Source organism: Lepisosteus oculatus, chromosome 15 (assembly GCF_040954835.1).
Source record: "Lepisosteus oculatus isolate fLepOcu1 chromosome 15, fLepOcu1.hap2, whole genome shotgun sequence".
NCBI classification, from domain to species: domain Eukaryota; kingdom Metazoa; phylum Chordata; class Actinopteri; order Semionotiformes; family Lepisosteidae; genus Lepisosteus; species Lepisosteus oculatus.
In genome coordinates this window covers 31,613,891-31,628,362 of record NC_090710.1, presented here as the reverse complement: position 1 = coordinate 31,628,362, position 14,472 = coordinate 31,613,891, and the positions used below count along the sequence as shown (strand labels likewise).

At 49.9% G+C, this 14,472-nt stretch overlaps 1 protein-coding gene across 4 annotated transcripts in view; it reads right to left on the bottom strand.

Annotated features, from left to right (window-relative positions):
• Positions 1-509: 509 nt before the first annotated feature.
• The window catches only part of parp4 (poly (ADP-ribose) polymerase family, member 4), a 30,534-nt gene continuing 16,571 nt past the window's right edge, over positions 510-14,472 (bottom strand). For all 4 annotated transcript variants that reach the window (XM_069178764.1, XM_069178765.1, XM_069178767.1 and 1 more), the window contains 15 exons: positions 14,054-14,124; positions 13,146-13,333; positions 11,786-11,885; positions 10,454-10,624; positions 9,998-10,078; positions 9,802-9,882; positions 8,774-8,869; positions 8,026-8,139; positions 6,637-6,711; positions 5,498-5,572; positions 3,554-5,073; positions 3,030-3,120; positions 2,739-2,841; positions 1,810-1,942; positions 510-1,162 (listed from right to left, as the gene is read on the bottom strand). In XM_069178764.1, the coding sequence (XP_069034865.1) occupies positions 979-1,162; positions 1,810-1,942; positions 2,739-2,841; positions 3,030-3,120; positions 3,554-5,073; positions 5,498-5,572; positions 6,637-6,711; positions 8,026-8,139; positions 8,774-8,869; positions 9,802-9,882; positions 9,998-10,078; positions 10,454-10,624; positions 11,786-11,885; positions 13,146-13,333; positions 14,054-14,124 (3,083 nt within the window). In that variant the 3' untranslated portion in view covers positions 510-978. The remainder of the gene's footprint in view (positions 1,163-1,809; positions 1,943-2,738; positions 2,842-3,029; positions 3,121-3,553; positions 5,074-5,497; positions 5,573-6,636; positions 6,712-8,025; positions 8,140-8,773; positions 8,870-9,801; positions 9,883-9,997; positions 10,079-10,453; positions 10,625-11,785; positions 11,886-13,145; positions 13,334-14,053; positions 14,125-14,472) is intronic.

The following is a 14,472-nucleotide window of genomic DNA, read 5'->3' as shown; positions in this document are numbered from 1 at the left end:
ATGGCAACGTTTTACAAATTCTGAACTGCGCGCAGAAAAAAATCTCTTAACTTTGTGAAAGTACAGGTTGTGCAGCAAAATACGTTCCATCAAGATCTGTATGCAGAGTTAACTGGTAGTTGTTGACAAAACCATCTTGAATCCTCGAGCAAGTTTTCCGTTGGATTAAAAGAGAGATATTCACGAGCCTGCTTGTTTACAGTGTGTTTTACCTCGTTTGGAATTGCGGACAATGGTGCTGCGCATGCTGGGAAACTGTCTATTTTATGATGTAAAGTTGAGATTTCACATGTTTACCGTCTACACTCATTGTGGTTTTGCATGTTACCATGTTACTTGGTCTGGTGGTTTGTAGTGCACACCTCAATGCCAGGTCTTCCTAATCCTGAAATGTAAAAGCAGCATTGCAGGTCCCCTTTCACTGGCCCTGGAAACGAATGAAGAGGCCATGGAGTGCTGGCTCCAGAGCACCGGTAGTTAGCAGAGAAGTCACCACGTGTACACCAGACTGTGGTTTGCATTATTTATTCCCCCTTCAGAGGTGTTTCACAATCTATTTGCAGGAACAGCACCAGCGCAATCAATACCGAAAGTTTGACGCTTTATTTCTGTCAGTGATTGTACAGCACTTTCATGACTGCTGTACCAGAACAGCAATTCCCATCATCCAGGTGGGGCTGCACACTGGGGGTGGTGGAGGGGATCCCCAGTACCTGTAAAGCGCTTTGAGTTGAGTGTCCAGAAACTGCTATATAAATGTCAGTAAGTATTATTATTATTATTATTATTATTAAGTTCCATATATGAAACTACCTCCTATTTAAATCTAGAAAATCATCCCCAAAGCACAGTCTGATTGAAAGAAGGGCAAGTGCATCTTGCGGTAAACATACACCAGGGCAAGTGCAGAAATACGCCGGGAGGCATGTCGTCCAGCGGCTCCCGTGATGGCGTGGGGGGCGGGCCGGCTGGGCCGGGTCAGGCCCTGTTCAGGACCGGCCGCAGGGGGGAGCGGCGCTCCAGGGGCTCGAGGCGCAGCAGCCGGCGCGTGACGGACTCCCAGCCGCGGCCCAGCTCCAGCCGGCTGCAGGCGCAGGGGTGCCGCCGCTCGGCCGCGCGGGCCCACGCCACCGCTCGGCTCACGTCGCCCCAGCGCGCCGGCCTGCGGTGGGGGGGAGATGCACAGCATGACTACCGAGAGGCAAGCGTTCGCGACGCACAGAGACGCAACTCCACAAACCGAATGTCTGCCTGGCTGGAAAGGCAGAGCGAGGGTTATTGGTAAGTCTCTCCTCCTCTCTGCGCGTTAAAGGGACAGGTGTACAATTAACACAAGTACAGGTAAGACCAGCAAACACGAGCCTCTCTCTGCAGCGATGGGAGGAGTATGGGTAACAGGTGCACGCTGGGAGAGGGCTCGTTGGGGTGACATGCCTGAAGAGGCGCCACGATCATCTTTGTCGAGAACCCCTTGGGAGAACTGGGCCGATCTCCGTCCGCCGAACGGGCTTAATCCACCAGCGCTCCTTGTTCCCAGAGGAACGTTTTAGAAGTTGGGGGAAGAGGGGGACAGCCTCCCTCAGCGTTAAACTCTATTAAAAATCTTGCATGACGGGATGCTTTATAATCGCAGTTACCAGCTTGAGCGAGCACAGCTGTAGGTCCAATTCTGGGACACGAATTTAATCAGTTTATTGGGGCAGAAGTACTGGGGGCTGTCTTTCGCTCTTGGGGATCTCGATCCGAAAGGGAAGCTCGGTCGTGTCAAAAACAAAAAGCAGAGACTAAAACTCAACAGACGGGACGCACCTGGGCTGCTTCGTGTCCTCGAGTTGAAAGAGGGAGGTGAGCTGCATTCCTTCGGTTTGTCCCGTAAAACGAAGGAGTTGGAGAACTAGCAGGGTGGCCAGCAGCTGCAGGATTTCCTCTCGAGCCTTCAAGCCTTGAAACGGAAAAGTCCTAATTGTGCCAACAATCCAACAGCAAAAAAAACCCCACCGCCAACAAGCGGTCAGGAGAAATCGAAAGCTGCTTACCGCTCCAGGACATGCCATGAGAAGAAGGCTTTGTGTAGTTCTGACACAAATATTGCACAGTGACATTCAATAAGGACTTCAGTAAAAAAGGCACCGCCTTAAGAATGCCCCATGTGAAATCCACGCTCGTTTATTTAATCAGTCTAAAGACTAGACTGGAGATCAGACCAGCGTGGAGATGATGGCTTCCCAACAGCAGGAAGGTGTACTGAAGCAGCATGATGCTGGTGCCGCTGAACTAGTGTCTCTGGTGTGTGTGGTACTGGTATATTACAGCAAGGTGTGTCTGGCTCATGCGGTTTATTTATTGCACACAACAGGAAATTGCATGAGGAGCCAGGAAACAATTTCCAGGACTGCGTTTGTGTGTCTGGCAGTTAGTGTGCTGGTGTTGTATTTGTGCCCCACGAGCCACAGAAACGTTAAAGTTCGCCAGTACAGCATACCAGCAGATTTCCACAGTACTATGAGGTCACCGGAAATCACAGTGATTAATAAACTGATCACACCCGAAGAAGGCTCCACGGCCGAAATGTGTTTTCTTTCTTCTCTTTTCAGCAGGGAATAAACCTCTTACTTGGTTCTTTGCAGCCTACGCATGCTGACGCAGCTACCCACCTTAATAAACTGATGACAGGGTGGCATTTGGTTGAGTTGAACGATTCCTTGTGCTCTGAGATTCTGCATTTTGATATTAATTACCTAGAGACAGGATGCCCTTTTCCTTCAGGAATATGTTGGCAAGGAAGTCGAGATCTACACCCAGTAGAGAGCCCAGTTCTGCAGTGCACGGCCAGTACCCATCCTAAACAAGGCATTATAAACATATGAGTTACACGTCACAGACACCAAGCAGCAGACCAGTACTCACTTACTGCGCAACAGGAACATTCACGCCGACACACCAGGCATGAAGGACTGTAAAATGGGCACAGTATGTGAGATCTTCTCCCTAATTAATTGCCCTAATTAAACAGGTAAAGGGGCCCTTACCTTGTGCTGCAGTGCAAACAGCTGGTTCCAGGATAACACACAGCTCTGGCTCCGCAAAGATCCAGATGGCAGCTCCTCCCTGGTCTCGCGGCTGGAATCCAATCACAAATCACAGGTCTAGCACAGGTCATGAAAGCCGGGTTCCAAGGCCGGACGTGGCCCTTCATCCAGGTCTGCACACAAGACACTGAAGCAGCTTCAAAACCCTGACCTCACACGCACCCTGACAGCGGGGCAGACACATCTGGGCAAAAGGGCAAAAGCTCAATGCTGATGGGAATAAGGCCGCCATCATCAGAATCGTACACCGATAGCGATGGCTCCAGAAAAGCTGGTAAGAAAATACACGCCCTGGTTTGCATCAGCCAAGCTAGTGCTTTTATCACTACCTACAGGGGGTTCAATACAAGGAGCAGTGTGCTTGAAATGGCTTGCAGAGAAAACATAACCGCGTGGGCAGCGGCAAACGTGACTAGACATCACAAGTGATCAGAATAGAAGATGGAAAAAAAAGGTGTAACTACCAGACTACCACCCCTGCGCTTGGTTTTCGTTTTCCGCGTTCTTCCATCTCCTGCTGGGCGTGGGCTGCGAATCCCACCTCTTGTAGGCGGAGACGTGCTGAAGGTACAGCGGCCTTCTTTTTGACGCGTCGAGCCGAGATGCCCGCCCCTCCTCCCAAAGCCCACGACGCCCCTTCAGCCGGTCTGGGCGACTCTGCAGCAGTCATCAGGTCAGGCGAACATGGTGGGGACAGGGAATGGGGCAGGGGAACACCTTCGTGGCTGAATAATGCATCCTGGGAGATCAAGCGTGAAGGCGCTGGGTCCTGTAATGGACCCAGGTGTGGGGCTGAATCCACAGTTACTGGTGAATGAGTTGGGAAAGACCTGAGAGCAACGGCATCCCCGCTTCTCCTGTCCTTGTCCGACGCTCTTGAGAAGGTCCTGAAGCCGCCCCCGGCCTGGTATGAATCTGGGAGATCCAGCTGGGGCTGGGGAGAGGGGAAGGAATGAAGTGTGCCCCAATCTGGCAGGACGCTGCCCAGCGCACCCAGGACAGGGACCGGCGTGTCCCCATAATTCTCTCCAGAGAGCACGAGGGAAGCCTCTCCAATCCCCAGTGGCTGACATGACAGCGTCTCTGCTGTCTGTACTTCTCTTGTCCCGAAGAGGCCCGTGGGTGCTGCTCCTGTGCCGAAGAGGCCCGTGGGTGCTGGTCTTGTCCCGAAGAGGCCTGTGTTTGCTGCTCCTGTGCCAAAGAAGCCATTTGGTGCTGCCCCTGCGCCGAAGGGGCCCGTGGGTGCTGCTCCTGCGCCGAAGGGGCCCCTGGGTGCTGCTCCTGCGCCGAAGAGGCCCGTGGGTGCTGCCCCTGCGCCGAAGGGGCCCGTGGGTGCTGCTCCTGCGCCGAGGAGGCCCGTGGGTGCTGCTCCTGCGCCGAGGAGGCCCGTGGGTGCTGCTCCTGCGCCGAAGAGGCCCGTGGGTGCTGCTCCTGCGCCGAAGAGGCCCGTGGGTGCTGCTCCTGCGCCGAAGAGGCCCCTGGGTGCTGCTCCTGCGCCGAAGGGGCCCCTGGGTGCTGCTCCTGCGCCGAGGAAGCCCCTGGGTGCTGGTCTTGAGCCGAGGAGGCCCCTGGGTGCTGGTCTTGAGCCGAGGAGGCCCCTGGGTGCTGGTCTTGCGCCGAGGAGGCCCCTGGGTGCTGCTCCTGCGCCGAAGAGGCCCGTGGGTGCTGCTCCTGTGCCGAAGAGGCCCGTGGGTGCTGCTCCTGCGCCGAAGGGGCCCGTGGGTGCTGCTCCTGCGCCGAAGGGGCCCGTGGGTGCTGCTCCTGCGCCGAAGAGGCCTGTGGGTGCTGCAGGGGGGTGGAAGCTTGAAGCAGAAAAGAGGAAGCCCGCTGTAGAGCACTGCGGCGCAGCGACAGGCGGGGAAGGAGACTGGGCCATGGAGGTCACACACGAAAATGTAGGTTTTATATAGGGAACGTTCAGCTGGGCTTCACTCTGCTCAAACAGAGGCATGTGCAGAAATGTATATTCGGCACATTCATAATGCTAAAACAAATAAAATAAAGGGCGTTACACATACAGAAAGATTTATTAAAAAAAAAACATCACATCAAACTTTTTAAACATAAAAATGTAAACACCTTGCTACTACTGCAAGTCTCTGCATTGTTCATTTTCAGCAGAGAGAAATATTTCCTTATTTTTATTTTTAAAAGTTCAAATTCCAGCTGTCAATGCACGTCATACTTTTGCTCACATAAAGGTACAGTCCTCTGTTCTTGTACTTTCTGAAAACATTATAATATATTGTTCACTTCCTAGTGAAGTTATCTTGTGTTTTCTCATTTAACATTATATAATGTGGAAAAGCTTTAAAATGTAGGAAATACAGTATAAACACTTTTTCTGTTTTGAGGAAGGTGGCATCTGACTGGAGAAACCATGACAGAGAAGGTAGTTTGTCACTCACAGATTCAGACAAAGAATGAGACTGAAGCACATGGTCTTCTCTGTCCATCTCTTCTTCGTCTTCCTCCTCATTTTCCTAAAAACAAAGTGTCACATGCATGTAAGTCATTTGTACAAAAGGACTGTTCCACACGAAACTACATACAGTGTGTGAGATATCACTGTAACTCCGATATGTCTCCGCACAGTTATTATTTACCAAACATGACTTGCAGCAAAGTCAAGATCTTCATCCTGTCTGTAGCTTGGAGAAACATTTTGCAAGTGGCAATCGTTTATCTTGTGCTTTTGTTCACATACTGCACTGTAGCTTCAGAAATACACACCTAAAACTAACCTCACAAGATGTTCTGTGTGCTTGTTATCCCACACTGACGGTATTCATTTTTATCAAAAGCTGTCTTGTATTTTTTCATATGAAAACTCCATAAAATTTAGGAACCACAAATGCTTACACTGTTCTGAAGCAGCACCAACAACAGACAAATTAATGACGTATTCATCAAATAATCACCAGTAATCTAAGAGAAGTGGAAAACATCACTTCAGTGAACTGGGTATTAAATGCCAACCATTTGTTTGAATGACCTTTTTTATGTTTTCTAAATGTAATCCTTCTATGTTTAAGAGGTGACCTGTTTTAGATAATGGTAAGTGTAATAAATGAGGACTACAGCTGAACGTGATTCAGGAGATTAGCGTGTGCGCACATGTGACAACACTAAGGGATGTCACCGTGGCAAAGCGGTGAGCGTTGCTGCCTCTCAGCGCTTGGGCTTCGGGTTCAATCCTGGCCCAGACGTGCTGTCTGTGTGGAGTCTGCATGTTCCGCGCGCCTCCGCATGGGTTTTTGCTGGGAGCCCCAGTTTCCTCCCCCAGTCCCGCAGTGAAAAGTTCTCATATGGATTGAGTTAAAAAGACGCACTGTACTTTCTATCCTCTGCTCTTTTTGTTGATAAACACAAAAAAATGTTCTGTTCTGTTAATGAGAGGACAAATGTCAGATGCACAAGATACCAGGGGTATAATATTGGTAGGTTAAATGGCCAAAGGTACAGGAAATAAAAAACACTTGCTCCATTTGAGGAAGGTGGCATCTGACTGGAGAAACCATTACAGAGAAGGTAGTTTGTCACTCACAGATTCAGACAAAGAATGAGACTGAAGCACATGGTCTTCTCTGTCCATCTCTTCTTCATCTTCCTCCTCATATTCCTAAAAACAAACAAAGTGTGTCACACGCATGGAAGTCATTTGTACAAAAGGACTGTTCCACATGAAACTACATACAGTGTGTGAGATATCACTGTAACTCCGATATGTCTCCACACAGTTATTATTTACCAAACATGACTGGCAGCAAAGTCAAGATCTTCATCCTGTCTGTAGCTCAGAGAAACATTTTGCAAGTGGCAATCGTTTATCTTGTGCTTTTGTTCACATACTGCACTGTAGCTTCAGAAATACACACCTAAAACTAACCTCACAAGATGTTCTGTGTGCTTGTTATCCCACACTGACGGTATTCATTTTTATCAAAAGCTGTCTTGTATTTTTTCATATGAAAACTCCATAAAATTTAGGAACCACAAATGCTTACGCTGTTCTGAAGCAGCACCAACAACAGACAAATTAATGACGTATTCATCAAATAATCACCAGTAATCTAAGAGAAGTGAAAACACCACTGCAGTGAACTGGGTATTAAATGCCAATCATTTATTTGAATGACCTTTTTGTGTTTTCATACAGTATGTAATCCTTATACATTTAAATAGGGACCTTTTTTTAGAAAACAGCAGTTGTGATAAACTGGAACTGCAGATGTACACAATCCAGGAGATTTGCACGTGTGGACATCTGAAAAAGGTAGTGAATGTCAGTGGTGAGCATCACTGCAATGGGTTCAATTCCTTTATTTTAAAGTACTGCACACTATAAAATAACCTTCATGTTCATGAACGAAAGCAGCCTGGAAGGGGGACGCAGGGAAGACACACACAATCGCACCAGGGCCAATTCTACCACCAGCCAATAAGCCTACCGGTACTGTACGTCTTTGGACTGTGGGAGGAATCCCTCGTGAGCACAGGGAGAACATGCAAACTCCACGCAGACAGCACCCCAGGTGGGGGAATTAAACCGGACCGGGGCCCCAGCGCTACGAGGCAGCAATGCCCACCACTCTGTCACCCTGCCACTGTCCCCCACCACCAACAATATGTTTTCCATGTCTTTCTGATCCTTACAGCTTGAGAAGCTCCTGTGGAAGGCACAGAATACACCTGATCACATTGCAGAGATCCTGCGATACAAAGGTTGTATCGATACAAAGGAGTGTGCTCAGCTAACAGAGAGAGGCACAGGCTTCAGCGACAATACTAACCTTCCATCATCCAGGTGGGGCTGCACACTGGTGGGGGTGGAGGGGATCCCCATGACCTGTAAAGCGCTGTGAGTGGAGTGTCCAGAGTCTGCACTCGCTGTATTTGTATGACATGAATTATAAGGTCGTTAACTAACGGTTACCTGGTTAGAACCCTGGTTTCGACTCTCCCACTCCAAGTAAGGCAGACAGTCCACATCTTCCATTGCAATCAGCTCCTCTATGTCTGTAGAACCAAATTCTTGCTTTTCTTCATCCTGAAATACGAAGACAAACCAATCTCAGAACTCGCTGGAGGTGTACGTGTCCACCAGCCCAGAATTATGGAACACATACTGTAGGCATACGAACACATGTTGAGGAAAGTTACTTGTAAACAGTAATCCATTACTGTCAAATGTGACTCGTGTAAGGGATTTCTCTTCAAACTAACAAGAAGTCTGAGGGCATTAACTGTCAACAGGTATTGTACTACAGTACACTACACACATACTACAGGAATCACTGAAAGTTTTTTAAATGAGTTTCCCCAAACGTCTCATTAATCTCACGCCTGATACGTGTATCTTGTAATTGTAATGGATTTTTTTTTTTAAACTGTCTTTCCCCAACGCTGCACATGAGAAAGCCACAGCCCTTTGTCCTGGTCCCCGTGTCTCGACGGGCGTTAGAACATGTGAACATGTGAGCAAACAAAACCAGAAATACAGATTGAACAAATCAGCTTTTAAGGTGACCGGAGGACCTGTAAGGGAAATGTTTCAGCACCGTAGTACACTCCTGGCTTCTGTATTGACTGCAGCGCCTCCTTCTTAAGTGACTGCAGAAGGGAGAGAATAAGCCAGTTGTCACCCTGGAGTTTAGATGCCCTTCGGGCCATTGGGTACCCACCCTTTCTTCAATGGCGACGAAGCTGGTGAACTGCGTCACGACTGAGTACTCTTTGCTCAGGCCAATGATGTACGATTTTAACTCTGCTTTCCTCGCCTGGAAGAAAAAAAAAAACAGCGGGATGACAAAACTTATTTACCACCGAGTGGAATAAGATGGAAACTTAAAAAGTGGATATTATGCTAATACCCCCACCCCCAAAAACGTTCTTGTTTATGGTATATCAGTTTGAAACTGGCCACCTCTTAACCTTCATCATAGAAAACAATGTTATACCAGCAATTAAAAACTGATGATATTTATATACCATATTTCATCCCTGGAGACAAACTACACCCACTTTGTCCATCACTGAAGCACAGAATGCTCCCATTATACACCAGTAGTCCCCCGCCAGCGCCGATCAGGTGCAGAACGTGCTTGAACGATGTCACTAGGGGGGGAAATGTAGGGAGGCGAAGTTGTTCGCAAAGCCGAAGCAGAATTCAGCCCAGACATTGCGGTTAACACCCCTACACTCAAGAATCGTGCCGAGGGATATTTTTTGAGCTGTCAAGTCAGGGACTAGGCTTCATCCGAAGAGTGGCACCTTCTACAATGCCATGTCCGGTGTCATCACCCTGAGGCACTGGTGAGGGACTTCTGGGCCAGAGGGAAGAGTGTCACCTCCTGGTCGGCCAACACCGCCTTCAGCAGCAGCTGGCTTCTGGGAGAGGTCTCACACGCCGGGACTGACCTGGCCCGGTCGTGCCTCATTTTTGGGATGTGAGGGGCTCAGACTACGACCTGTTCGTGATGCCATTAGGTCCCACCCAGAATCTGCTGTGCTGAAAGCACACGTGTCCACCTCACGATTCCCCGTGTGCTTCCACCTGCTCCTGCGTGAGTAAGCAGCTCAGTGCTCATGGCTCCTGGCGCTGCAGACTCCCGAGGAGAGCAGCACTGCTGTCCGCTGTCGGCTCAACATCAGCCCAGCGGAGAGCAGCCCACCGCCCAGCAGCCGCGGCTCGGGTTCTGCCCGGACTCGCCTCGTGCTCCGATTCTTCCGCGTGGAGGCTCCCCTCTTCGTAGTCTCTGATGACCGCTCTCGCCGCGAGTGTGTGCAGCAGCTGCAGAGCGACAACACAGGAGCCACACATCACACATCACGCATCGCGGAACCAGAGAAACCCGGGCCGGCGACGTCAAGGTGTCCACACGCCACATCCGTGCTCCTCGTCTTACCGTGCCTTTGGTCTTCTGGAGCTCTGTGGTGGCGACCGTGGTCTCGATCTCCCGATCGCTCACCTTGCCCGTCAGAGTGGCCTTGAAGGCAAACAAAACGATCGCTCATTCTCCAGCCAGGGGAAACACGTACATGGTCTAGAGAGATGTCTTAGAGCGACTATAGTCCTCTCAGTCCTAAACAATACTGATGAGTTATCAGAGGGCAGTCATTGTTGTTCCACTGCAAGCGTCCTTGGTCTGAACGGCCAACGTGATTTAATAACACTAACAACAGTCTCAAATGATATAATTCCCTTTTGGATGGTTGGAATAAATACAAGATCAGGACCAGGCCAGCTTGTCCTCTGGCACTTCAGTACACTGTAACCTTTCCCACATAGTATCTGCATGAAGAAACCTGACCGGAGAGCGCACCGAAGTCCCGTCCGAGCGCCGAGCAGGAGCCCCGCTTACCCTTGTGCAGTGCGGCACGAACCCGTAGACGAGGAGGCGGCAGTCGCTGAAGAGAGAGAGCAGCTGCGCAGGGGCCTGGACAGGAGGGGGCGCTCCGGAGCGGAACTGCTGCCACTTCACCGACACCGAGCTGCAGCCCGGAGAGGCCATGCGCTTCACCTGGGCCGTCACCTGGCAAGGTTACAGCACAGCGAGTCTCTCCACAGGTGCGCCGCAGAGGAGCGCCCTGCCCAGCACGCCGCGGCCGTTCCCGTACTGCGACAGCCCTTTCCAGGAGGTGATGGCCATGGAGCGGCCCGTTGAGGGCGCCAGAGAGACAGCTAAGTAGACTGCTCTTTTTATGTAAATGAATAAATAGTTCCTTACATGTATACAGCGCTTTACAGGTAACGGGGATCCCCTCCACCACCACCAGTGTGCAGCCCCACCTGGACGATGCACGAGTATACTCCCCACACACCAGCTCTCAGTGGGGAGGAGGACAGAGTAATGAAGCCAATTCATAGATGGGGATTATTAGGAGGCCACGACTGGTAAAGGCCAGGGGCAGATTTGGCCTGGACGCTGGGGTAACACCCCTACTCTTTTCGAGAAACACCCTGGGATTTTTAATAACCAAGGAGAGTCAGAACCTCGGTTTAATGTCTCATCTGAATGAAAGTATGGCGCCTTTTTTTTTAGTTTAGTGTCCCCATCACTATGTTGGGGCATTAGGGTTCTAATTGAATCCAAGTTTAATGAATTAAAATCTTCATTTAACTCATCTGGCAGACGCTTTCATCCAGAGCGCCCTACATTAGCAGGGGAGCTGCGTTTGACCGCGGCACGTCCTAGAAGTACCTGTACCTCGCTCAAGAGCGCTGCAGAGGTTCTGAGCCCACAGCCCTAAGGGCCTCCCACACTGCTGCTACAGATCACGTGATTCACGGAGCCGAACAGTGCTGCCTGACTGGAACAATCACATGTGCTCATGGGGGTTGACTACAGAGAAACGGCGTGTCTTTGGCTCTCTGGGTGCAAGCAGGCCTGGGAAGGGAATGAAGGTAGCTGCATGGTGCTGGAAAGCTGGTACAGTATATTTTGGGGTGTACAGCCGTTTAGCTGCCCCAACCTGCAGGCTGGGTACTGCCTCCGTGTGTGCTGAGAGCTCCAAGGGAATGGGGTTTTCATTTGCTCCCTACAAGGCTGGGGCTGGATCCCGCCCGGACGAGGCCGGTATTTCTCCGACATCTCAAGTGTGGCAGCCGAAATGGAAAAGCGCAAGTCTAAAAAAAATGTAAGGCTATCAATAGACCGAGCTGGCCCCCCGCGTCCCTCTCCACGCGGCCTCACCTTCTCCTGCCAGGTGTGCTTGGTCTTTGCGTCGAAGAACTCGTGGGCTCCGCCTCCGGCCCGAGCCAGGGATCTCAGCATGTGCCTGTTGGCTGCGGACCTGAAGAAAGCGACAGAGGGCGTTGGAAATCAGCACTGCTCAAGACGAATGGCTGCACTAGAGCAAGCAGAGCACGAGGCAGGATGGCAACTGCGCGGAAGTGAGAAAAGGGAGGCACTTCTTCGCACAGGGGGGTAAGGGAATGTGGAAGAAGCTACCCAGCCATGTTGTTGAAGCTGATAGCCTGGCTTCTTTCAAGAAACGGCTGGATGAGATTCTTGGATCCATCAGTGATGTCAATCAGTTGCCCTGCCCTCATTTGTAACTGTCAACCTTGTCATATTTGTCCCGGCTCCTGCCCGGGGGGGGTGGGGTTTGAGCTAGCATTGTCGTGGCAGCCGGCCTCTGCCCAGCCCACCTGCCACTCAGCAGCAGTTGCCATGGGCACCAATTAACAAGAGACCTGGGTCACCTGGAGGCCATGAACATCTCGCCGCTCCAGGTGATACAGGGATATCGGAGAACCTTGGACTCTGATCACAGCTCTGATACAGAGTTTGGTCTTTGAGTACTTAAGACTATTCCCCTTCTGTTTTAGATTGTCCCAGACTTGACTCTTGCTTGTTCCCTCAACCACAATTCCGGGGTCTCCCCCTTGATTCCCGTGTATGACCCGGACCACTTAATCTTCTGCAACGCTACAACCTCTTGCCTGCTTTGGATTTCCTCTTTCTGATATTCCTTCAGTGCCTTCGCTGGTCTCTACCTCAGCACCATGCCTGCGGCTCTGCAACCACTACCTGCCTGTGATCTTGGCTTTGAACCCCAGTCCGGTTGCCCCTCTGCACTGCGGACTCTCTGTCAACGCACTGCCTACAGTCCCCTGGGGCTTATCTGTCTCTCGCCCAGAGACTCCTGCTCCTGCTCATCTGCTGCACTGTGTGAAACATTGTGTACATAGTGTGGAAGTGTCGTCTATTCTACCGTACATGTCCCAAGAGACCAGCGCAAGCATGGATCCCAATGCACATGCACGTATCTCAAAATAAATTTCTCTCTCTCTCTCTCCACGAGGTCAGTCAAAGAGAAGGACGAGGCTGAAGCCGAAAGTGACACACATGTCCGCAGGTCCTGCCTGAGGCCTGCCCACAGCAGGCCACAGCAGCCACAGCGTGGTGAACCAACTCGTTTCCTGCCCCCTGACCCCGAACACCACACAGGCACAGGTGATGATGCCGTCCTTCCGGCAGGACCCTCGTGACGAGCCACCGATATCCGGGAGGATAGCGCGGGGCTCTGATCCCTGCACCCTGTCCTTACCCGACGCCACACGTGAAGACTCTGGTGTGCGGGACATTCTCCCTGGCCAGCTGCAGGGTGAGCCCCTCGTTCTGCACGTGTCCGTCGGAAATCAGGAGGAGGTTCCTGACGCCTCGGGAGGGAGCCAGGAGGCTGAAAGTGCGTAGCGGCCTCCAGAGCTCAGTGCCGCCCCCCGCTGGTGGAGTGGTCTGTGCGAACAGGAAGACGAGCAGCAATTCATTTCAGAGAAAGCGAAATAAGATACTAAACAACGGAACTACGCCCAGGTTACATCTCAATCAGGCCAGAGCATGATATAAGAGACATCCTTTCTGTCAGTGTTAACGCCCAAAACCAGTTGCTGTGCACAGAAATTATAATAGAGAGACAAGGACTTTCAAAGGTCACAAGAAAAGATCATGAAATATATCTAAATCCCTGTTTGAGTTGATTGGTACTCTGAAGTCTGGAACCTTTTTTTCATTAAAACACTGTTCTGTGGTTTCTGCTCATCTAAACACTTGGCAGTCCTCACTTGTCTGTTAGAAAAGGTTCCCCGGGTTTTACAGGAATGGGATACAAAGGGAAACACCAGACACGTAACACTTACTATGTCGTGTGACACAAAATGACAAATTCACCAAAAAAAAAGGATTAACTACTTACTGTAGATAAATAACATCAGTGGCCATTTAGGATGAATATCAAAGAATATATTCATAAATAAAATTAGTGCTCCATTTCCATAATTTTTTTTCTTTCCAAAGAATAATTTCAAGTTGCGGAATCCAGCACCACCTGAATTCTACAACATTTCTGAATGACTTTGTATTGCGTGTACAGGTATAGTTCAAATATAAAATATTTTTGTTTCTTCAGATTTTTTCTTACATTGGGATTAAAAGCCGATCGTATCGTTCAGTACTTACCATAATAAACTTCTTGGCAGCTTCAAAGGAAGATTTACAGTCCTGGGAGCAGAGGAACAATTCCTTATAGTCTGAAACACACAAGAGAAATGAGCACAGTCATCAAATTTAAAGAACTTTTCTGGCAGGACCAACGAATCACTGGGTTGCCAAAGCAGTAGCAATCAGGAAAAAAAAAACTTTTACAGACACTGGCAATTTAAATATATTTTTCGTATGTTTTCATTAGAAATGTTTTTTTTTTATAATGGCCCTGGTGTGAGTGTGTTTGTGTCTGTGTGTGCCTTGCAATGAACTGGCATCACACCCAGGGTTTAATCCTGCCTGGCATGCATTGCTTGCCAGGATAGGTTGTATCCCTATAGTTAGAAAATGGATGGACGGATGTTTTTGTTCTACTTATTATTGCTTTGGCAACA